At 41.4% G+C, this 24,327-nt stretch overlaps 1 protein-coding gene across 4 annotated transcripts in view; it reads right to left on the minus strand.

Moving 5' to 3' along the window:
* Nucleotides 1-24,327, minus strand: part of LOC138949335 (coadhesin-like) — a 191,535-nt gene that overhangs the window by 162,882 nt on the left and 4,326 nt on the right. For all 4 annotated transcript variants that reach the window (XM_070321126.1, XM_070321124.1, XM_070321127.1 and 1 more), the window contains exons 2-9: nucleotides 16,143-16,224; nucleotides 6,313-6,369; nucleotides 5,797-5,816; nucleotides 4,447-4,635; nucleotides 2,707-2,895; nucleotides 2,182-2,370; nucleotides 1,009-1,197; nucleotides 371-559 (exon numbers count right to left, since the gene is read on the minus strand). In XM_070321126.1, coding sequence (XP_070177227.1) covers nucleotides 371-559; nucleotides 1,009-1,197; nucleotides 2,182-2,370; nucleotides 2,707-2,895; nucleotides 4,447-4,635; nucleotides 5,797-5,816; nucleotides 6,313-6,369; nucleotides 16,143-16,204 — 1,084 coding nt within the window. In that variant the 5' untranslated portion in view covers nucleotides 16,205-16,224. The remainder of the gene's footprint in view (nucleotides 1-370; nucleotides 560-1,008; nucleotides 1,198-2,181; nucleotides 2,371-2,706; nucleotides 2,896-4,446; nucleotides 4,636-5,796; nucleotides 5,817-6,312; nucleotides 6,370-16,142; nucleotides 16,225-24,327) is intronic.

Raw genomic sequence — 24,327 nt, forward strand, 5'->3', positions numbered from 1 at the left:
ATACCAGCGAGTTACAACATGGTCGCCATTTATACTCGTTTCCCAGATAAGGTGTATTTGTCGAAAATGTCCATAGTGTTGCTGGTTTGAAAGAACATAGAAACTGCTACAGCGGCTTCAAACAGGCTTTTGGAGGGTGTCAATCGACCATGATAACCTCGAAGTTTCAAATGGAAGCCTGCCAAGGTTTTCGTAATTCAATTGGTCACCAAACTTGTTTCTGCTTTCGTGCGATTGCAACAAGGCCGAAATGACTCCTTTCAGTTAAACATTTTCCTGCAAGGGTTACCATCAATAACAACTCAGCGCCACCCCTTTCTTTCTGTTTTACTGGTATGGAGTCAGTGTTGGCCTTCCATAGTTTACTCACTGGGACACGGCTGGGTGTTGCAGCTGAGGATCTCCTGCATACTGCTCGAACCGGAACAGGAAGTGCCGCCATGGGCAGGAGAGGGGTTGGTGCACGTGCGCACTTTGGTCACGGTCAGGTTTCCGGTTCCGCATGACTTGGTGCACGCGGTACGGGACTGCTCGGCATAGTCCGTCCATCCACCGTCAACTGAAAACGACCACGTGACGTCACTGTTCAGTGCTAAACAAACTGACATCCAAAACGTCAGCGACAAGCGAGTTCCAACAATCCTCGTTATTCCAACATGGCCGTCATTTACACCCGTTTCTGCAGCAACAGTGTACTCGAAGAAACTTTCCGTCGGAATCTAGTTATCAAAAACATTAATACGAAAGTACACAAACCTTTTTCAATTCTTAAAATAGGAATTATATCACATTTTAAGTGATTATTGCTTTAAAGGCACAGTTCTTCTGGTTGGGCTTTTACTTCGCCGTCTTCGGGTATTTGCCAATATTGTAACTTTGACACATACTAAAAATCAACAGCCTGTACGTTTTCTGTGCAGATTTGGGACTTTTTTTTTGTGTGAACTGATTTTGCAGACTGACACAAGTGGCTGAAGCGTCAGTTTTGGCTTTCCATACTTTACTCACTGGGACAAGGCTGGGTGTTGCAGCTCAACGTCTCCTGCATACTGCTTGAACCGGAACAGGAAATGCCGCCATGGGCAGGAGCGGGGTTGGTGCACGTGCGCACTTTGGTCACGGTCATGTTTCCGGTTCCGCATGACTTGGTGCAAGCTGTACGGGACTGCTTGGCCCAGTCCGTCCACCCACCGTCAACTGAAAACGATCACCTGACTTCAGTGGACATTTGTTATGTTATTTAATGGAACAAATATATTGAAAGATCTAGACAGCATTTCATGAATATTCATACAGAAAAAGCTGTGAAACTATCACGTGATTAAGTAGGATAAAGTGGGTTTCTGGCATTAGCTGAGCAAGACATATACGCTCGAGTGGTTCTCTTATCATCCCTCCTACTGTTGTTCTAATGTCACTTCTAAAGGGGATTGAAACTCTGGAATCGTTTATTTCTGTGGAGTCTCCTCCAGAGAGTGTTTGAGTGCTCGACCAGCATTTACAACTGTGCTTACAACACATTGACACCCACAAGTAAAGAGACCATGCAGCGAGTTACAACATGGCCTCCATTTACACTCGTTTCCCCAGCAACGCTGTACTCTTTGAAACTTTCCATAGTGATTTCTGGTTTGCAAGAACATAAACAACTATGCGGTTGCATAACAACATTTTCAGTCTTCAAGTTAAATATGTTTTACATTTTTAGTGCATGTTACCTTAAAGGCACGGTCCTGCCCATCTAAAATGGCAAGGCTTTTGAATGAGAAAGCTCCATGCCTTAAACCTAGACACATACTAAAAATCAACAGCCTGTATGCTTTGTCTGCAAAGTGGGACGTAAAAAACAACAACACATTAATAGGCTTCCATTTGAGGTTTTCATGGTCAATTGAAGCCTGCCAAAAGCCTTGATCATTGAAGGGCGGAGACAAGCGACGGAGGGCTTCAAATAGGCTTTGCGAGGGCGTCAATTCACCATGATAACCTTGAATTTTCAAATGGAAGCCTGTCAATGTTATTGTAATTCAATCTGTCACCGAACTTGTTTGCGCTTTCCTGCGATTGCATTAAAGCCAAAATGATTCCGTTCTGTTCAGATATTCCTTTCAGTTCAATAATTTACTCACTGGTAGAAAGTACAAACACAGAGTCACTTTTGGCTTTCCATACTTTACTCACCGGGACAAAGTTGGGTGTTGCAGCTCGGAGTCTCCTGTATACTGTTCTGACCGGAACAGAAAGAGCCGTTATTGGCAGGAGATGGGTTGGTGCATGTGCGCACCTTTCTGACGGTCTGGCTTCCGGTTCCGCATGACTTGGTGCAAGCTGTACGGAACTGCTCGGTCCAGTCTGTCCATCCACCGTTAACTGAAAACGATCACATCACTTCATTAGATAGTGCTGGAATGAATACTGAATTCGACTAAATAATACATAAAATACAACAACAAAACGGGTCTGAAACGCAGTTTTTACATTATGTGTATAAATAATAATTGGTCACACGATTAATTAGTTTGTTTGCCTCGGCCATTGCAGATTTTAGTTTCGGTACTTTTAAATGTTAACCGGTAAAGAACCGGAGCATTTTGGTTAAATTTGAATCAATGAACAGCAACAGAGTCAACATCAACACAAATTGAGGACTATTTTTGTTACTTTTACCGGTATAGCGTCAGTTTTGGCTTTCCATACTTTACTTACTGGGACAAGGCTGGGTGTTGCAGCTCGGAGTCTCCTGCATACTGCTTGAACCGGAACAGGAACGGCCGCCATGGGCAGGAGCGGGGTTGGTGCACGTGCGCACTTTGGTCACGGTCTGGTTTCCGGTTTCGCATGATTTGGTGCACGCTGTACGGGACTGCTCGGTCCAGGCCGACCATCCACCGTTAACTGAAAACGATCACGTCACTTTGCTGGACAGTACTAAAATGAATACTGAACCCAACGAAACCAATCACAACGTCTGTTTTTGACCATTTTTGTCATATATAAATCTCTGACGTCAAAAGAGAAACAAAGTTCGAGAAGATGTCATTACGCGAATAATTACTTCATGCAAAAACTGTGTTATTTCTTCTACATAAGCCCCGAGGAACTAAAAGAGAATTTTGAGAACGAAGTTTGTCTCGTTGACAGTGTCATCTCAGTAGTAGAACATTGTTCGTTAGGTCACTGCTTGGCTGTGCATGTGGCGGTATTTTATATCATTAAGGCAACGTACGTGCTACACACGAATACACCGACTCTGGGTCGCTCCTGCCATGACTGTGGACTGGGTGGCCGAGTGGTAACGCACTTGCGCTTGGAAGCGAGAGGTTGCGAGTTCGACCCTGGGTCAGGGCGTTAGCAATTTTCTCCCCCCCCCTTTCCTAACCTAGGTGGTGGGTTCAAGTGCTAGTCTTTCGGATGAGACGAAAAACCGAGGTCCCTTCGTGTACACTACATTGGGGTGTGCACGTTAAAGATCCCACGATTGACAAAAGGGTCTTTCCTGGCAAAATTGTATAGGCATAGATAAAAATGTCCACCAAAATACCCGTGTGACTTGGAATAATAGGCCGTGAAAATTAGGATATGCGCCGAAATGGCTGCGATCTGCTGGCCGATGTGAATGCGTGATGTATTGTGTAAAAAAATTCCATCTCACACGGCATAAATAAATCCCTGCGCCTTGAATATGTGCGCGATATAAATTGCATAAAAAAAATTAAAAATCCCTGCGCTTAGAACTGTACCCACGGAATACGCGCGATATAAGCCTCATATTGATTGATTGATTGATGAATCACATTGCTGCATTATTGAGTTGCTGAACATGTCTTCTCCAAGAAACTCGGAATTATGCTTGAAACATATTCACTTGGTTTCGTCTGTCAATCTGCAAACATGGTCCTGAAGGTATTAGCAATTTCCCGTCGTTTCAGGCAGTCCAAAGTGTCATCTTACAGGAGCGGATCTGGGGGGGGGGTGCAATGGGTGCAATTGCACCCCCCCCCAGCGGGACAAAAAAAAAAAAAAAAAAAAAAAGAAGAAAAAAAAAAGAAGAAAAATGTATCACCTGAAAATAGCACTTTACACGCTCAGATTGCACCAGATTGTACAATTTTGCTTCCTTTTTAAAAAAAAATTCCGGGGGGGCATGCCCCCGGACCCCCCTAGCATGCTCGGCGCTTCGCGCCATCGGTTCGGCGCTTCGCGCCTTCGCTGATAAGATACAAAAAAAAAAAAAAAAGAACTTTGCACCCCCCCCTTTCAAAACCCAGATCCGCCCCTGTTATTCTTATTGTGAATAATGTTCGACATATCTGCCAATATAACGGCAATGTGCAATAAGGTTTTGCTTTTTTTTTGACTGCTGACGTGAAACAGCACTTCTGCGATATAAATCTTCGTAGAAAATACCGGCACAGAGTCACTTTTGGCCTTCCATATTTTACTCACCAGGACAAAACCGGATGTTGCAGCTGACCGTTTCCGATATACTGCTCGAACCGGAACAGGAACGTCCACCACCGGAAGGAGCTGGGTTGGTGCACGTGCGCACTTTGGTGACGATCTGGTGTCCGAGTCCACATGTCTTACTGCAACCTGTACGGGACCGCTCGGTCCATGCCGACCATCCACCGTGCGCTGAAAAAGATCAACTGACTTCACCGCTGTTGCTGGCTTGCATTTTAGTGCGAGTTAAAAAATCTACAAAGCAGAGGGAATCATTTGGCTACCAACTGGCAACATCTACAGCCAGCACACTGTTAAGCTCGCTTGCTTGTTATACCCAAATGTTTTCGCGCTACACCGGGAGATGGGCCTTATCAGTGTATGGCACTGAGCGAGCCAGCAGCTGCTGTGTTATCTCTGCTGTGGGGGAAAGGATGGGTGCTGAAAATAGCTCAGCCTGCCTGCAGTTCAGGGGGCAGAAATGATGCCCTGGGAACAGCCGCGACTTTGCTGTGCATGTAAGGCTTCAAGGTACAGTCCTTTTTAGGTCAAAACAGGTCTGCTCACCATGTCAGACAAGGTCAAGCTTTAGCGTGGGATAAGGCCAGCCGACCTCTAGTCTTGCTCGCATATCAAACATCAACATCCTAACTTCTTTCTGTGCAGATATTGATGGGGGGGGGGGGGGGGGCAAATAAATTTTGATGATTGATATTTATTGTGACTTTTACGACATTCATTAACAAACCCAAACTATAACAATCGCATAATTACTTTTGGGACCGGCACGGTTGGCCTAGTGGTAAGGCGTCCGCCCCGTGATCGGGAGGTCGTGGGTTCGAACCCCGGCCGGGTCATACCTAAGACTTTAAAATTGGCAATTTGGTGGCTGCTCCGCCTGGCGTCTGGCATTATGGGGTTAGTGCTAGGACTGGTTGGTCCGGTGTCAGAATAATGTGACTGGGTGAGACATGAAGCCTGTGCTGCGACTTCTGTCTTGTGTGTGGCGCACGTTATATGTCAAAGCAGCACCGCCCTGATATGGCCCTTCGTGGTCGGCTGGGCGTTAAGCAAACAAACAAACAAATTACTTTTGGAATATGTCCAAGAGGAGGGATGTTCCCATACCACAGACACGCTTGATCAGGGCTGAGATGGTGAGCCCAACGATTATCATCAGAAGGACCGTGCCTAACTGGTTGATAATTCTTATTTTTAATTGTTCTTGTCCTCATCTTGTGTGTGTGTGTATGTTCTATGTGTGTGTGTGTGTGTGTGTGTGTGTGTGTGTGTGTGTGTGTGTGTGTGTGTGTGTGTGTGTGTGTGTGTGTGTGTGTTTAAGTGCGTACTTACAACAGGGGCGGTAGCGTATCCTGCAAGACAAAAAAGTATACAGCAATAATCAGAAGATAAATTACTTTCTTGGTTTCCTCCTTTCTCCTTTATTTGACCTGTTGGTTATTCAAGAAGGTCGATTTCTTTATGTGTATCATACCACCCAGCTATTTATCCATCCACCCATTCATCCATCCCTTTATTGTTCCAGTCATCTGTCCATCCATCCATAATTCAATATATCCATAAAGCCGTTGACCAATCTGTTCTTCCATCCTTCCTTCCATCCATCCGTAGTTCAAACCATAATTCCATCCTTCCATATATCATTCATTCATCCATCCATCCATCCATCCATCCATCCATCCATCCATCCATCCATCCATCCATCAAGCAACTGGTGACGTAATTACATTCATTCATTTATATTCATGCCAGCATTCTTTTACTGCATCATTAAAATCAGTATAGATGTACCTGCTGAACATGAATCATGCGTATTAGTAATACATTAAATATTTTTATAACACTTACCTCGTACACCGACTCCACCAGAAAAAGCCGCAACTAGTATAGGCAGTGTAACTGCACCTGCAGAAAACAAGTCGTGTCAAGCTTTGATTTCCAGGTCGTTCAGTGCCTTGAAGTGCCTTCAAACTATATTTACACACACACACACACACACACACACACACGTACACATACGCACGTACGCTTATAGGCATGCACGCACACACACACACACACACACACACACACACACAAACGCACAAACACGCACACACAAACACACACACACAAACACGCACACACAAACCACACACGCACAAACACACACACACACACACACACACACACACACACACACACACACACACACACACACACATGGAGACAAACATCCTCTTCCTCCCTCTTTAACTCTTTCAGTCAGAACAAGTGTTTATTGAACGAACAAATGGAATACATGTTAAATATATTTATTGCTTAATTTCGCAGTTGAGTATGTTGAATGAGGACTTTTATGTGTGACAGGGTGACCAGTCACCAACTATAGAGTAAGCTGTTGTCATTGTCCAGTTTAGTCTTTGTTGCCGATCAGTTTGTGTTAGGTGTCTATTCATTATCTGTTAACAAAAAGTACTGGTGTGTACCAGCCATGCTCAAACACAGTTTGTTTACATCTGAGCGGTGGCCATCTTTATTTGCATAAAATCTATTTTTAGATTGCTTGGGTTGACTGCTATTTTATGCAATCCAAGGCTTTATATTACTTTTAGATGTTAATAATGCATGGATATAGATATTATGTTGCTGTATGTTCGTGCTTAAGTACTTTTTAAGGCCCTGTTGGTCCTTAAATTGCTTTAATGTTCGATCAGCTTCGACCCAAACCTTCGACGCTATGTGAGTTTTTAGCGCCAAGTAGGTGACGTCTGGAATTTCCCTATTATCTCCATAATGGTAACTTTTTCGTAAATCTAACTTAGTGCACTTCATTTCTTATTCCCTTAAGATACTTTTTGAGTTAAAGTGCATTAATAAATGTTTGGATCAAGCAAATCAAAGTTTTCCTCGGTTTGACAGGTGTCTCACCGCGTGACGTCACACGCGTCATTTTAGCAACTGTGTTTCTTTATCAAGTTTAACGTCACATAACTCGTCATAAGTTCCATTTTACCACAAGTATGACACATGTATGGAAAGTTCAGGAGTTCATCTTGTAATGGAGTGCATTGTATTTGGTGCAGGAAGTGATCGAGTTGAGCAATCTTTATTTTGCTGGGTTTTGATCGTTAATCGGTCATTCATTCTGAGTAATTGATCATAATTATCTTTTGGTCTGGACTTCTAAAGTTATATCTTGTAACATGAGTTAAAAAGTATCTTTCACACTGGTTTTGTAGCAACAAACCGATTGCAAATGCATGCATTTTCCGTAAAGTTATCAGTTGTCAAAGTTTCTAAACAAACACAGATTTGGCCGTCAGCCAGGAATTGGGGCCCGTTTTTGTGGGAGGAGCGAGGCGCTTTCGAAGCAGCCCGCGAGCAGCGTATATAAGCCTCAGGCTAACGGGGTATCTGGGCTGAGTTCATTGTTCGTCTCGCCACTGACTGAGGAGATGTAGTAGTATTATTGTATGTTGTGACTTGTAGCCACCGGCCTCGGCCGGGTTGGCGAAGAGGAGGAGGGAAGATAGAGAGATACAAATAAAGTTCGTCATGCCAGTATACTGCTGTTGTTGTCACAATGTCATCTGTTGTGTCCGAGAGAGTGAGTCCAGAATGAGTCCGTAACACATCAAGAGAAGAGAAACAAAAGAACAACAGAACATTCCTTCTTTTTCCGAACCTCTACAAAATGGCGTCGTCGACAGGATGTGTTACTAAAACGGACTCAGAAGTTCCTGGACTCGGAAGAAGTGATTAATTGTGTCAACTTCAGTACTGGTGATGACGGACCTTTCCTGCCTGGAGTTGTGTACTCCATGGTGTCTTCGACGATCGGCATGTCCTGTCCTGTGATGTCCTGTACGTTCCTGCGTTGCTGTTGCTGTAAACTACGTTCCTGTGATGCTGTAATCTTCGTTCCTGTCCTGGTAGCTGTGTTCCTGTCCTTTACTACGATGCCTGTGGTATGCTGTTCCCGTTTCCCGCTGTCATGTGTCATCCGATGCATGGTGTGTGTAATCTCACAATTGGTGTGTAGTGCTGTGTTGGTGTTCATCCCCAGCGGAGTGAATTCTGGAATTGAGCGATGAACGGTACGTGGAAGTCTTGAAAAGACTAGTGGATTTGCATTAACTCACTGTAACCGGACTTTTATTCAAGGAACTGTAAGGATCTCGGCCGACCTTTTTGTGAATTAATATTAGTCCATCAAACAAGTGAGCAGTGCATTCCCCGATTTGACGTTGTGTGTGATTCATCATGTTCTGCTGACGTGTGCATTATCGGACAGTGAGTCGAGTGACGTAAGTAACGGTTGAGCGCGTCTTGAAGTGACACTGTGAGGCATCGTTTTATGTTTGTTATTTAGGTGTTTCCATTTTCTATTTACGTTGAAATGCGTTCATGTTGACATTGTTAAACATGTTGATTTCTAAGCACGATTGATATTTTTTGTTCATAGCTTGCAGTGTATGATGCTTTGATTCGTGGGATGAGTTGTTTACATTTGTGGTTGAGGGTTGGGCACAGGCAGACAGTATTGAGACTAGTCTGATGGGAATGCCAAGGTGGATGCAGCGAGTCAGTACTAGTTAAAACCTTCCCATAAGGTCTGGTATAATGATTTTTCGCAAGATGTATCGTGGGTTGTATTTGTTTTGTTTTTTTCACTCCTGCAAATGTAACGGTGGTTGATCTAGCCTTGTAACCTATCAGTAGGGCTTGGTTTTTGATCGTTTGTAATGTAATGTTTCAAAGTATTGTGTCATGTACATTGTGGAATATGAAAGAGAGAATTATGTCATGTGGAATCAGCTGTCTGTTGTAAGTGTATTGTGTTGTGGTGTGTATCTAACCTTGTTCAGCTTCCTTTTGGTGACAATGTGGTTGAGAGTGAATACTTAAAGTGGTGTATGATGACTTTGAAGATTTTATGATGTTGTAAGAGTGGCTGGGTATACTTGATTCACTGTGTTATACTTTGATGCTTAGATGTTTCGTCAAGAGCGCTAAGTACATATATTAGTTGACATCACGTCAGCATAGTGTCTGCTTGTTTTGCATGAAGAGTACGGGGAAGGTGTTGCTATGGCGATTGGTACTGAGGAATCTAGTTGCATAGTATTGGGCACCAGTTCTCTCATGTCGGTTTTTGTTTTGTTTAGGCCATTTCTTTAGCATCTTGATTTTGTGGAATGATTCTAAGCATTGTGAGAGTTCATTTGATTGCACATTGTTACTGTATTGTGAGTGGAGTGAATGAGTTGTTCTTTGTCTGATTTTAGCGTGCCGTGTTGTAGCATTGAAATGTATTTCTTTTTATCGCGGTTGTTCGTGGTCGTGACACGAGGACGTGTCATATACAAAAGTAGGGGGTATGTGTGACAGGGTGACCAGTCACCAACTATAGAGTAAGCTGTTGTCATTGTCCAGTTTAGTCGCCGATCAGTTTGTGTTAGGTGTCTATTCATTATCTGTTAACAAAAAGTACTGGTGTGTACCAGCCATGCTCAAACACAGTTTGTTTACATCTGAGCGGTGGCCATCTTTATTTGCATAAAATCTATTTTTAGATTGCTTGGGTTGACTGCTATTTTATGCAATCCAAGGCTATATAATACTTTTAGATGTTAATAATGAATGGATATAGACGCTATGTTGCTGTATGTTCGTGCTTAAGTACTTTTTAAGGCCCTGTTGGTCCTTAAATTGCTTTAATGTTCGATCAGCTCCGACCCAAACGTCCCACGCTATCTGAATTTTAGCGCCCAGTAGGTGACGTCTGGAATTTCCCTATTATCTCCATAATGGTAACTGTTTCGTAAATCTAACTTAGTGCACTTCATTTCTTATTCCCTTAAGATACTTTTTGAGTTAAAGTGCATTAATAAATGTTTGGATCAAGCAAATCAAAGTTTTCCTCGGTTTGACAGCGTATTGTTCATACGCTATTGGCTTTGGGAGGGAGGAAGGAAGGGGCACCTGTCTACAAGGGAGGTGCAGAATTGAAATCCGCTATAAATTAATGATAACATCTGTTGGATAAAAGAATATGGTAAGGGAATATATTTTCACACGCTTGTGGTGGGGATGGGCCAGTAAAGGAATGTATATTTATTTTTTCCGCTGTTAAAATTGATAAAACTCAGGACCACCTTATCATAAAAAATAAAAGTCCGAGGGAGGGATATAAACACTATGTACATGATGATGGTGATTGATATAAAGGGATAGAGTTAAAGGTTTCATTCTCACGCACAAAACAGCGAGAAGACAAAACATAAATACAACGAGTAAATTTAGAGAGGAACAACCGTTCTTCTGGTGATAAAAAAGGGAGCGGCCGAGGCCGCCGCCGGATCAGAATGCCCACAGCTTTTGATAAAATAGCGTGTATTCTTAAAAGCTGAGTTTAAAAGCTTTGTTTGGTGTCTAACGTCGCCTTCAACCAATCAAGGTTATATAGCGACGGGAATATTGTTACAACAGTTTATTAAAATGTTATGGCTAAAAAGGAACAGGTATGAGTGTGTGTTGGTGTGCGGTGCACGGCAACCCGTCCGCCAGGTGGAGCAGGGAAGCCCTTCGCTCCCGGCAGACGGGTACCGGCGAGATCTCGCACACCAACAAAAAGGTCTGGTGTACAGTCACCCGCCTGTAGGGTGGAACAAGCACAGATGCTTGTTCCAGATACCCCGCTAGCCTGAGGCTTATATACGCTGCTCGCGGGCTGCTTCGAAAGCGCCTCGCTCCTCCCACAAAAACGGGCCCCAATTCCTGGCTGACGGCCAAATCTGTGTTTGTTTAGAAACTTTGACAACTGATAACTTTACGGAAAATGCATGCATTTGCAATCGGTTTGTTGCTACAAAACCAGTGTGAAAGATACTTTTTAACTCATGTTACAAGATATAACTTTAGAAGTCCAGACCAAAAGATAATTATGATCAATTACTCAGAATGAATGACCGATTAACGATCAAAACCCAGCAAAATAAAGATTGCTCAACTCGATCACTTCCTGCACCAAATACAATGCACTCCATTACAAGATGAACTCCTGAACTTTCCATACATGTGTCATACTTGTGGTAAAATGGAACTTATGACGAGTTATGTGACGTTAAACTTGATAAAGAAACACAGATACTAAAATGACGCGTGTGACGTCACGCGGCGAGACACCGGTCGAACTGAGGGGAAAACTTTGATTTACTCGATCCAAACAAGTTATTAATGCACTTTAACTCAAAAAGTATCTTAAGGGAATAAGAAATGAAGTGCACCAAGTTAGATTTATGGAAAAGTTACAATTATGAAGATAATAGGGAAATTCCAGACGTCACCTACTGGGCGCTAAAATTCAGATAGCGTGGGACGTTTGGGTCGGAGCTGATCGAACATTAAAGCAATTTAAGGAACAACAGGGCCTTAAAAAGTACTTAAGCACGAACATACAGCAACATAGCGTCTATATCCATTCATTATTAACATCTAAAAGTATTATATAGCCTTGGATTGCATAAAATAGCAGTCAACCCAAGCAATCTAAAAATAGATTTTATGCAAATAAAGATGGCCACCGCTCAGATGTAAACAAACTGTGTTTGAGCATGGCTGGTACACACCAGTACTTTTTGTTAACAGATAATGAATAGACACCTAACACAAACTGATCGGCGACTAAACTGGACAATGACAACAGCTTACTCTATAGTTGGTGACTGGTCACCCTGTCACACATGGATTCGATATTCAGGTTGACAGGTGAGTAATTTACAGTTGCTTGGTTATTGCACAATAATGGGGGATCGAAACAAGGAGATCTTACATTTACGTTTGATTGTCAACTTCAAAACTGATATAAACTTATTATGCGTTCTTTTGAGATACGATTGGCGTTGTATATTGTAAGAGACCATAAAGTCGTATTCTTTTTCACATAAGGTTTGCAGAACACACACACACACACACACACACACACACACACACACACACACACACACACACACACACACACACACACACACACGGAAACAAACATCTCATTCAGTCAGATCAAGTATTGATTAAAGGCTGCCATATTCGTAGCGTTCATTAATTAATTAATATTGTTTACATGTGCCAATAATGTTATAAAACTGTGCCTAAGGGGATATAATAACGATTGGCTGTAGCTTTAATTTCGAACACAGAAAAAAATATTTCAGTATTGCAAAGTGGTGTTGATAGTGTCGAATGTAAACAGAACAGTCTCAAACGCCATCTTTGGTTTACGAAACGTCACGAAGTGACGTCAACGGTCTAAAAATAGCCCAAGTCCTGGAGAACTGTTGCTAAACAATGCAATACAGAATTAACTATTTCTCGTAATTAGTAAGGACTTTAAACCTAAAACTTTGCAGGAAGCTTACTTTATACATCCCCGCAACGATGGGAAAACCCTGGAAGTAATTAAACTAATTAAATAGGTCTATGTCAGCCTTTAAACGAACAAAGGACAGACATTGTAAAATATGTTTATCACTTGAGTGCGCATGTTGAATGATGACTTTTGGGGTATTAACACTCAGGTTGGCAGGTGGGTCACTTGCAGTAGTTTGATTATTGCGCAATCATGTTGGGATCGAAACAAGGAGATCTTGCATTTACGTTTGATTGTCAACTTCAAAATTAATATAAACTTGTTATGCGTTCTTTATAGATACGAACGGCATTGTATATAGATAGAGACTTTAAAGTCCCATTCTTTCCCACATAAGGTTTACAGAACGTTTCAAGATTTTCACACACACAATCCTACAACCTTATGAAACACGCTATAGTTATGACATTCAGTAACATGTTATGAAGCATGCAGAGTGGGGGTTTAGCAGACGTATTACACCCTTACATGTGCTTCTTGTTCTTCTTCTTGTTAATCTTCGTGTTCTTGTTGTTGTTGTTGTTGTACTTCTTCTTCTTCTTCTGCGTCTATGGGCTGAAACTCCCACGTACACTCGTGTTTTGTGTGTGCACGAGTTGGGTTTTACGTGTATGACCGTTTTTACCCCGCCATTTTGGCAGCGGGAGATGCATGCTTCGTATTTCCGTTTTTCTATAACCCACCGAACTTTGACATGTATTATATGATCTTTAACGTGCGCACTTGGTCTTGTGCTTGCGTAAACGCACGAAAGGGGCGAAAGCACTAGCAGGTCTGCACACACGTTGACCTGGGAGATCGGAACATTCTCCTCCCTTAACCCACCAGGCGGCCGCGGCCGGGATTTGAACTGATGACTTTCGGATTAGGAGGCCGATGTCTTATCTACTACTCCACTGCGCCTGTCATTCAGTAACATTTTATGAAGCAAGCAGAGTGGCATTTTAACAGACGTATTAAACACGTACATCCGCTTCAAGGTGAATTTTAGGCTGCCGCCGTCGGGTATGCATTCTTTCGCACATAAGGTTAGCAGAACGTGTCCAGCTTTTCACACACGCACTCACACACACACCTGATGAAACACGCTATTTAGCAACATTTTATGAAGCATGCAGAGTGGCTTTTTAGTTTTAGCAGACGTTTTAAAACTAACATCCGCTTCAATGGCTAATTTTAGGCTGCCACTGTGGTCATTGACATGCAAACCTTAAATTTATGGAGTCTACTCTAGTCTTTTGCTATCGTTTTACTTCGTGAAAACTGTAGCAATCTACTACACACACACGACATCCTGTTTTATTGTGGAGGTCATCGAAATGTCTGATACAGAAGCAGAGGTAATAGGGATTTCAAGTCACGGGTGGTAGTTGGAGTGGTCATGGCAACCTACATGCAGCCACCAGGTGGGGTGTGTAATACAACACATGAACAACGGATAACGAGGAACATGCACCCACAAAGTTAATTCATTGGATTAGTTTTACTTTAGAGATTTCAAGCTTCTAAATGCACAGGAGTCTAGAACCAAGGCTTTTAGAATTTCCACCCGGAAGATAGAGGATTTACCGAAACTGCGCACATGTTGTAAGTTAATTGTAAGCTGACTTACCTTGTTTGGCTTTTATAGTTTAGCAAAACCATTTGGTATGGGATTCATTTGACACGTACTGTAGAGTCCCAACATTTGAACATGTGAAAATCTATCAATCGTCATTCCTTAAATCTTAAAGGATCAAATGATACCTTACCTTACTTATTGTTCACATTCAGAAATCAGCGAATGTTGAAAGTCGAATTTAGTCTTTTTTCATACTTTGAATGAAGCGAATGCTCGTTCGGTATCGAGAGAGCTTGCTTCAGAGGGACAATTCTTCAATAATATCAAAATTGACTTGGCACAATGAAGGCAAGTTCAACATGCACGGCAGACAAAAGACTTCGAACGAAGAACACATATCAGAAATGTGACCCTCCACCACGAAATGAGTCGCATGTCACCTCGCGCGGTTCTGCGCTAGGCTTAATATAAGTCCGGGGAGTGTCTGGTAACAGTGTGAGGATCACCTTAGTCACAGGCTTATAACTCAAACAGTTTTCGTTCTTTTCTAAAACGGTTTTCACCACTGGATAGAGCATAAAACACTTTTTAGGAAAATGTAAAACTATGAAAATCATGCAAAGGTGACATGCGACTCATTCCGTGGTGGAGGGTCACAAATGTGTAAATGCGATTGGTTTGACTGAGGTCGTGCATGACAGGAAATGTCTTACCCAAAAAGGGTAAAGACATGGCTACAGAAAAAAACACTAGTATTTCCCTTGTGTTATCACGAACCGATCTAACCAATAAATCATAAATAATAGCAAGTCCGCCTCTTTGCGTCCGTGATTTGTCGCAGGAAATTTATATAATGAAGGAAATGGCAAAAATATGACGATACATAACTTTGCAATTGTTGCTGTTGTTGTTTTGGTGGTGACGATGATTATGATCATGATGTTGTTGTTGTTGTAATTGTTGTTGTTATTCTTGTTGTTGAGGTGTTACTAATTATATCTTTCACTTCTCGCCATACAGTTTTATTCTTTCTCAAAACCACTTCAACAAAAGCACAAAAACACCCCAAAAAGCAAAACAAAACTACCGAAACAACCCCCATCCCCACCCAAAACAACCCCCATCCCCACCCAAAACAACCCCCATCCCCACCCATAACAACCCCCATCCCCACCCAAAACAACCCCCATCCCCACCCAAAACAACCCCCATCCCCACCCATAACAACCCCCATCCCCACCCATAACAACCCCCATCCCCACCCAAACCAACACCCATCCCCACCCAAAACAACACCCATCCCCACCCAAAACAACCCCCATCCCCACCCAAAACAACCCCCATCCCCACCCATAACAACCCCCATCCCCACCCAAAACAACCCCCATCCCCACCCATAACAACCCCCATCCCCACCCATAACAACCCCCATCCCCACCCAAACCAACACCCATCCCCACCCAAAACAACACCCATCCCCACCCAAACCAACCCCCATCCCCACCCAAAACAACACACAAAATACCCACACACAATACAAACGTAAAATTACACCAGAAGGTAAAAAGCTACATAAATAGATAACCAGATAACACACACACACACACACACACACACACACACACACACAAACACACACATGGACTAAATTAATCAGACAGGTAGGCAGCTAACGGGCTAGATAAGGAGATAAATGTTTTTTCTCACGTGGCGGCATGGACAGCTGGGATGGCCAAAGCCACCACAACCAGCATCAACACTCCTCTCATGGTCAACACCTGCACACACACTGGAATTCACCAGAACGTATTGACATTAGGCCCTTGATCTCAATTCACAAACGCACCAGTAAAAAATATATGACGTGTAGAGACATTCTTTACAAAATCATACAGAAGTTCTCACATATAGATAATTATGTGACTTATTTTCAATTAAGATAAGATAAGATAAGATAAGATAAGAAACCTTTAATGTCCTTTTTTATTTTACACAAACATGGACATTTTCCTTTTGGCACCACACCGCATTTCTAATAACACAAAGACAGGGGCTCACATGTCCTGAACAAAACTAATTCAATAGGACATTTTTTTTCGCAACAAAACATAAATTTAATTAAACTTGACTTAATTTCTTGGTGATCGGTAAGCACCAATTTTTGGAAGTTAGAACAGCCAATAGTAAAATAGTTTGACTTGCATGTTTGCTGACATTTTGTGCAAAACATCAGTCGCTTCATTGGATTGTGCGACACCCACGGTAATGAAGTCGGCCAGCTTGAATCGAAGCAATGCGCGGGGGTGGGGGAGGGGGTAACGTCTTTCTTCGGTGCCGAAGTTTCACTTTCTAGAGCGACGGTTTCATCTGGTTCTGGCTGCTCAGAGGCCGGAGGGAGCTCAGTTTCAGTGGTACTAGCCGCTGATGAGGGCAGAGATTTGAAGTACAAACGCTTCTGGGCTTTTTCTGGCACCAATTTTCGTTTCGGCGGCATGTTGCTTTTTCGGAGAAAAAAAACCGCAAAGGGAGGCATCTGTCAACCGGCTTGGAGCGTTCAGAGTTGCGACCTTTGAAAGCTCTTCTCTATAAAAAGCACATACAGTCTCCCCAAGTTTCGTCTGCTTGGAGAGACATGTATCGCTTCGCAAAACATCGATAATATAGCAAATCAAACTACTGTAAATTGGAAAGTACTGACAATGTCCGGATCAAATGAAAGCATAATCGGACAATGACTACTTGATGACAAAAACAATAGGACATAATTATGTCCTCTTGCATGACAAATGTGTAGGACATTTGGAAAAAAATATCTGTGTATGTCCAATGTCCGACGATTTTTATGGCAATTTATCTTTACTGATGCCACAAAAGTATAAATGTCAATCATATTCAGACCACCATTGCAATAAGGTCTGCAAACGACATTTCGCCGAATCTTTGCAGGTTTACCATACCACAGGAAGGAATAAAAGGCTGCATTAACTTCTCGTATAAGGTCTTCGGGTGGGTCTTCGGCTCCAATCCTTTAACATTCTTTTAATCTCTTATAATTTTCCTTCATAATTAAGTTCCCAAATGTTGCTAGTGTTTGTCGAAAATTTGACTCCCAATACTTTAAAAATCCCAGGGTCCCAACAAAAGTTCATATCCCTCATATATCTTTCTTGTGAATTTCGCTTTCTTCCGATCCAGACAATTTGAGTTTTTTCATTATCTTTAATCCGGAAAATTTAGAAAATCTCTGTTATGTTATAACACATTCAATAAACGATTCTTTACTGCCATCCAAATAAAGAGTTGTATCGTCCGCAAACTGAGACAATAACACTTCCTCGTTATTCAATTTCAATCCTTTTATCACAGAATTATTACGTAACATTAATGACAATATCTCGGAACATATTAAATACAAATATGGTAAGAGGCTATCGCTTTGTTGGACGCCTCTTCTTATGTTAAACCAACCAGAATATTGGCCATTTACTATAACACATGTCTGTATATTTTGGTAAAAAACTCGTACCCACTTGTTTTTTTATATCATTTCCAAAATTGAAAAAATCCAATGCCTTTTGTAAAAAGGGCCAGGACACACTGTCGAACGCCTTCTCAAAATCAATTGCAATCAGCAAACCTGGTATATTTTCTCTTTCAGTAAACATCAACACATCATACAGAAAACGTAGATTATCCCCGATAAATCTTCCTTTCATGAAACCTGTTTGGTGTTCACTAATAATCTTGGGTAACATTATTTTCAATCTATTCGCAATACAGGATGAACACATTTTATAGGATATGTGAAGCAGGAATATTGACCGCCAGTTCTTAATAAATTATTTTGGCTTATCTTGTTTCGGAATGCATGTAATAATGCCTTGTTTCTGTATAACTGACAATTCTCGACATTGAAATCCAGCATTTGCAGAACATAACAGAAATAATCCAATATCCTGGACAAAATATTTATACACTTCTGTTGTAAACCCGTCAGGTCCTGGGCTTGTTCCGTTTTTCATGTTCCGTAATATTGAACACATTTCAGTATAGGTGAGATTCCCCTTAATATTATCTCTGTCTTTATTTGTAAAACGGGATGTGTTTTTCTCCATAAATAATTCCTGTAAATCAACGTCTTCTGTTGGTCGCAAATTATATAGATCTTTGTAAAACTGTTTCACGTTTTGCAAAATCTGTCTGTGTTCAAATATCAATTCATCAGTGTCGTCATCTTGCAAAACACTCATGGCCTTATTCTCATAATGGCGGTTTTCCATATTACAAAAATACCTACTCACCTTTTCTCCTTCTAACAGACACCTTGCTTTTGATCTTATCAACATACCATCAATCTTTTTCTTCCTCACATTTTCCAACTTGGTATTTTACATTTCAATCTGTAATAAGGAATCATTGGTCACATTATTTTCTAATAACTGCAGTTTGGTCATTAATTCTTTTTCAATATTTATTTTTCTTGTTTTCTTGTTGGAGGCGTAGGCAATTGTCTTTCCTCTAATTTCCATTAACAAGGTTTCAAAAAATAACTGATTGTTCATTCTGAATTGTATTTCATCATTGGGTATTAAATGTATACCATACACTGGCAGTGCGTAAAACTTCTTCACCTCAATAATTAATTTCTTTAAGTCTTTAACATAATTATTCAGTGTCAAACATCAGCCAGTCATACATTTCAAAAAAGGTCTGTCTCTTTGTACATCTTCGGTCTTCAATGTAAATATTACTGGTGAGTGGTCAAATCTATAACCACACTCAATGTCGCAACCATTTACCTCAATCAACAAATTACTTGACATCAGGAAATAATCCAATCTCCCTTGTTTGAGAGAATTAAATTTCCTCCATGTATAACGGCGTCGTTCGGGGTATAAATCCCTTCAGACATCTATCAAATCATAAAAATCCATCATATCTCTTATCTTGTTTCTTGACTGAGGCCGATTTACATTACATACATAATTCCTCATATCCACTTTCATATCTAACACAACATTCCAATCACCACCAATAATAACATAATCATTTCCAAACTGTCTAATCATTGCGCTTACATTTAAAAAAAAAGGAGGCTTTATCTCCACTGCTAGGTCCATATATATTTACAATAGTGTACCTCTTTTTCAAAAAATCAACATCCATAATAATAAAACAACCATCCTCATCACGAACAACATTGTGCACTTTATGTTCAAAATCATTATTAAACATAACCGCAACACCATTTTTATTAGAGGCACATCCAGACAACCAAACTGAGTAGCTCCAGCATGCTCTTACAATATTGTCCATCTTGATATTTCAAATGTGTTTCCTGTAAAAAAAAAAACCATTTTGTCCTTTCAAAAAATCAAAAATGCCTTTCCTTTTTACATTTAGTCAAGTTTTGACTAAATGTTTTAACATAGAGGGGGAATCGAGACGAGGGTCGTGGTGTATGTGTGTGTGTGTATGTGTGTGTGTGTGTGTGTATGTGTGTGTGTGTGTGTGTGTGTGTGTGTGTGTGTGTGTCTGTGCGTGTGTGCAGAGCGATTCAGACCAAACTACTGGACCGATCTTTATGAAATTTTACATGAGAGTTTCTGGGAATGATATCCCCGGACGTTTTTTTTCGTTTTTCGATAAATACCTTTGATGACGTCATATATGGCTTTTTGTATAAGTTGAGACGGCACTGTCACACCCTCATTTTTCAATCAAATTGATTGAAATTTTGGCCAAGCAATCTTTGACGAAAGCCGGACTTCGGTATTGCATTTTAGCTTGGTGGCTTAAAAATTAATTAATGACTTTGGTCATTAAAAATCTGAAAATTGTAAAAAAAAAAATTTGGTTATAAAACGATCCAAATTTACGTTCATCTTACTCTTCATCATTTTCTGATTCCAAAAACATATAAATATGTTATATTTGGATTAAAAACAAGCTCTGAAAATTAAAAATATAAAAGTTATGATCAAAATTAAATTTTTGAAATCAATTTAAAAACACTTTCATCTTATTTCTTGTCGGTTCCTGATTCCAAAAACATATAGATATGATATGTTTGGATTAAAAACACGCTCAGAAAGTTAAAACGAAGAGAGGTACAGAAAAGCGTGCTATCCTTCTCAGCGCAACTACTACGTATACCCCGCTCTTCTTGTCAATTTCACTGCCTTTGCCACGAGCGGTGGACTGACGATGCTACGAGTATACGGTCTTGCTGAAAAATTGCATTGCGTTCAGTTTCATTCTGTGAGTTCGACAGCTTGACTAAATGTTGTATTTTCGCCTCACGCGACTTTTTCTTTTTTTCTTTCTGTCTGTCTCTCTGTGACTTTGTGTCTCTCTCTCTTTTTCCTTTCTTTCTTTCTGCCTGTCTCTCTGTGACTCTGTGTGTCTCTGTCTCTCTTTTTCTCTCTCTCTGTCTGTCTCTCTGTGACTCTGTGTGTCTCTGTCTCTCTTTTTCTCTCTCTGTCTCTCTGTGACTCTGTGTGTCTCTGTCTCTCTTTTTCTCTCTCTCTGTCTGTCTCTCTGTGACTGTGTGTCTCTGTCTCTCTTTTTCTCTCTCTCTGTCTGTCTCTCTGTGACTTTGTGTGTCTCTGTCTCTCTTTTTCTCTCTCTCTGTCTGTCTCTCTGTGACTGTGTGTCTCTGTCTCTCTTTTTCTCTCTCTGTGTCTGTCTCTCTGTGACTTTGTGTGTCTCTGTCTCTCTTTTTCTCTCTCTCTGTCTGTCTCTCTGTGACTGTGTGTCTCTGTCTCTCTTTTTCTAGGGGGGGGGGGGGGGGGGGTGAGGGGAGGGAGGGTAAAGGTAAAAAGGTTACAAGAACACTGACGGTCTGGATTAACAAAGACATTCCTATTTCGGCGACAAAAACATTAAATCTCTCAGCAGTTTCCATTCTTCCTTTAAAAATGCAAAGGCACATAACTGGCCCTGATTATTTCTAATCGATCCCTTGAGGTGCAAAGCTCAGTTGCTCCCAGCTGTGACTCTTCCCAGCTTCCCTCTCCATTGCACGCTGTGTTAAGGTAACCTCTCCATTGCACGCTGTGTTAAGGTAACCTCTCCATTGCACGCTGTGTTAAGGTAACCTCTCCATTGCACGCTGTGTTAAGGTAACCTCTCCATTGCACGCTGTGTTAAGGTAACCTCTCCATTGCACGCTGTGTTAAGGTAACCTCTCCATTGCACGCTGTGTTAAGGTAACCTCTCCATTGCACGCTGTGTTAAGGTAACCTCTCCGTTGCACGCTGTGTTAAGGTAACCTCTCCATTGCACGCTGTGTTAAGGTAACCTCTCCATTGCACGCTGTGTTAAGGTAACCTCTCCATTGCACGCTGTGTTAAGGTAACCTCTCCATTGCACGCTGTGTTAAGGTAACCTCTCCATTGCACGCTGTGTTAAGGTAACCTCTCCATTGCACGCTGTGTTAAGGTAACCTCTCCGTTGCACGCTGTGTTAAGGTAACCTCTCCATTGCACGCTGTGTTAAGGTAACCTCTCCATTGCACGCTGTGTTAAGGTAACCTCTCCATTGCACGCTGTGTTAAGGTAACCTCTCCGTTGCACGCTGTGTTAAGGTAACCTCTCCATTGCACGCTGTGTTAAGGTAACCTCTCCATTGCACGCTGTGTTAAGGTAACCTCTCCATTGCACGCTGTGTTAAGGTAACCTCTCCATTGCACGCTGTGTTAAGGTAACCTCTCCATTGCACGCTGTGTTAAGGTAACCTCTCCATTGCACGCTGTGTTAAGGTAACCTCTCCGTTGCACGCTGTGTTAAGGTAACCTCTCCAGACTGCAATAATTCTCCATCCCCCCTTTTAACTCCGTCCTGATAATCTGGTCCTTACAGCAGCAGGACAGTATACGGCAATTGTATTGTAGGCCAAACAGATCGAGCCAGTCAGTGTTGCGTCCACACCGTTCTGCCCAGCGGTCGAGGTGAGTAATGACTGTCGAGTGCAAACCGTGTCTCATGTTCGAAAAACAAATGTGTGTGACTGTGACAAGGGAACAAACTACAATGAGCACAAAAAGTTAAGGATAAACGCCCAGTTTATGTTCGCATTTAAATACGAAGAATACGCTTTGTTATTGTGTTTGGATTACAAAAAAAGCAAACTTCAAATTTCTATCTTTATCGTGCTTAAAGTTAAAAGTTTTGACCCTCCTCAATGTTTTACCATCCCCAAAGTCGCAAATCATGTCCATTCTGACCTATAAATCCCGCAAATATCTCGTTTAAGCACACCAATGCACTTTCTGGGATTTGTTTTTATCAAGGACTTTGTAAACAATTAGAACAAACAAGTCTTAATGTGTGCGCCGTCTAATGCACAGATGCGTGAATCGTAGCTGGAAGCCCAAGGGGATGTGTGCATGTCAATGCGGGAAGAACTGTACCTTTTAGGTCCTACTGGCCACAAAGTGTCTCCAAAATGGCGTGGTAAACTGTAATACAGTACCCTCCTTTCGCTTGAAATGAAACACTCGTGTCGAACATTACCTTAACCGGGCTCGTATTCTTGAAACAGCTGCAACTCATATACCGGCCTGTAAAACCACTTCCGCTCGATAAGTCCGCTAAGTGTTATTCATGAATCTCCGGTAAAGACTTACCCGGGTGTCTCCGAGCTGTAAAGTTAGAGGACCCATCCCCCTCCTCTAAAACCGTCAATTTTGAATAAATCTTGTTAAAACATTGTTTGTAGATTTATGTCCCTCATGGACACACACTGGTGTCATTTAAGCACCAATGCATTGCGGACAAATACGAGATACCGCTCGCGAAAGATTTTCTTCATTTGCAAAAGAGTACGTTATAATAGCAAAATTGATTTAAAAAAAATAATTTTAGGCTGGAATGTTTTGTTTTTTTAAATCCTTGGTTAACATGATATTAGTTTATTGATAAAGTTTGTTAACTTAAACATGTAAACATTTGATTAAAAAAAATTAAATACATAACCATGAAGAAGAATGCTTCCCGCTTAAAAAAACAAAGGTGAGAGAGAAAAAACCCACCTAAAATGCGGTAGCAGCCACCTGCATGCAACTGAGATTAAAAAGAAAAAAAGAAAAAAGAAATAAAAAAGGTCTCCCCGTGTTTTTATTTCATTCAGTTTGTTTGGGTAGTTGCTATTGACTTTGAAACTGACACGCTGGCTAAAAGCTGCAACATTGTGTCCTTCAAAGTCAAACTGTCATTTAACTACCGCCGGGTATTTATGTTTACTGCCCAGTAATTATTTATTTTTCCCCGGTATTCATGTGTGTCTAGCGGAAGGTCGGCAGCTACCAGTTGGTTATGTTTAGAATTGAAGATTCCCGATGCTTGCTCTTCTCTGCGCACGCGTTACCGGCGTTTTCGCCGGCGTGTCAGTTTCAAGTCAATAGCAACAACCCAAACAAACTGAATGAAATAAAAACACGGGGAGATTTTATTTTTATTATTTTTATAAACCTCAGTTGCATGCAGGTGTACATGGTATAGTACCTAGTAAACGCCCACCCCCCAGTTTCGACCAGTGGACTAGTAGACAAGGAAAATAAAAAAAGATTATTCATTCTGCTGTTATTGTTTTTTTTTAATTGTTTCCTTTCCTTAGACATGCTTCTGGGATTGGACAGAAAAAGGTTTCTGGAGTGGCTAGAGAATCGCAATACATTTTTGACTGGGAGGAAAAAGAAGAAACGAAAGCTTCATCTTTGGTTTAAACATAAGTTTATTTCAACAAATGTTACAATCATGACATGTATACAAAAGACACAGGTAACAGCAACAAGCTAGAAGCTTATAGGGGTGTTCCTGCATGGATATTATAACGTAAGGCGGTAACGGCTGAACAATTTGTCTAAATAAACCAAATTGGAAATCCAAAG

Source organism: Littorina saxatilis, linkage group LG15 (genome assembly GCF_037325665.1).
Source record: "Littorina saxatilis isolate snail1 linkage group LG15, US_GU_Lsax_2.0, whole genome shotgun sequence".
Taxonomy (NCBI): Eukaryota; Metazoa; Mollusca; class Gastropoda; order Littorinimorpha; family Littorinidae; genus Littorina; species Littorina saxatilis.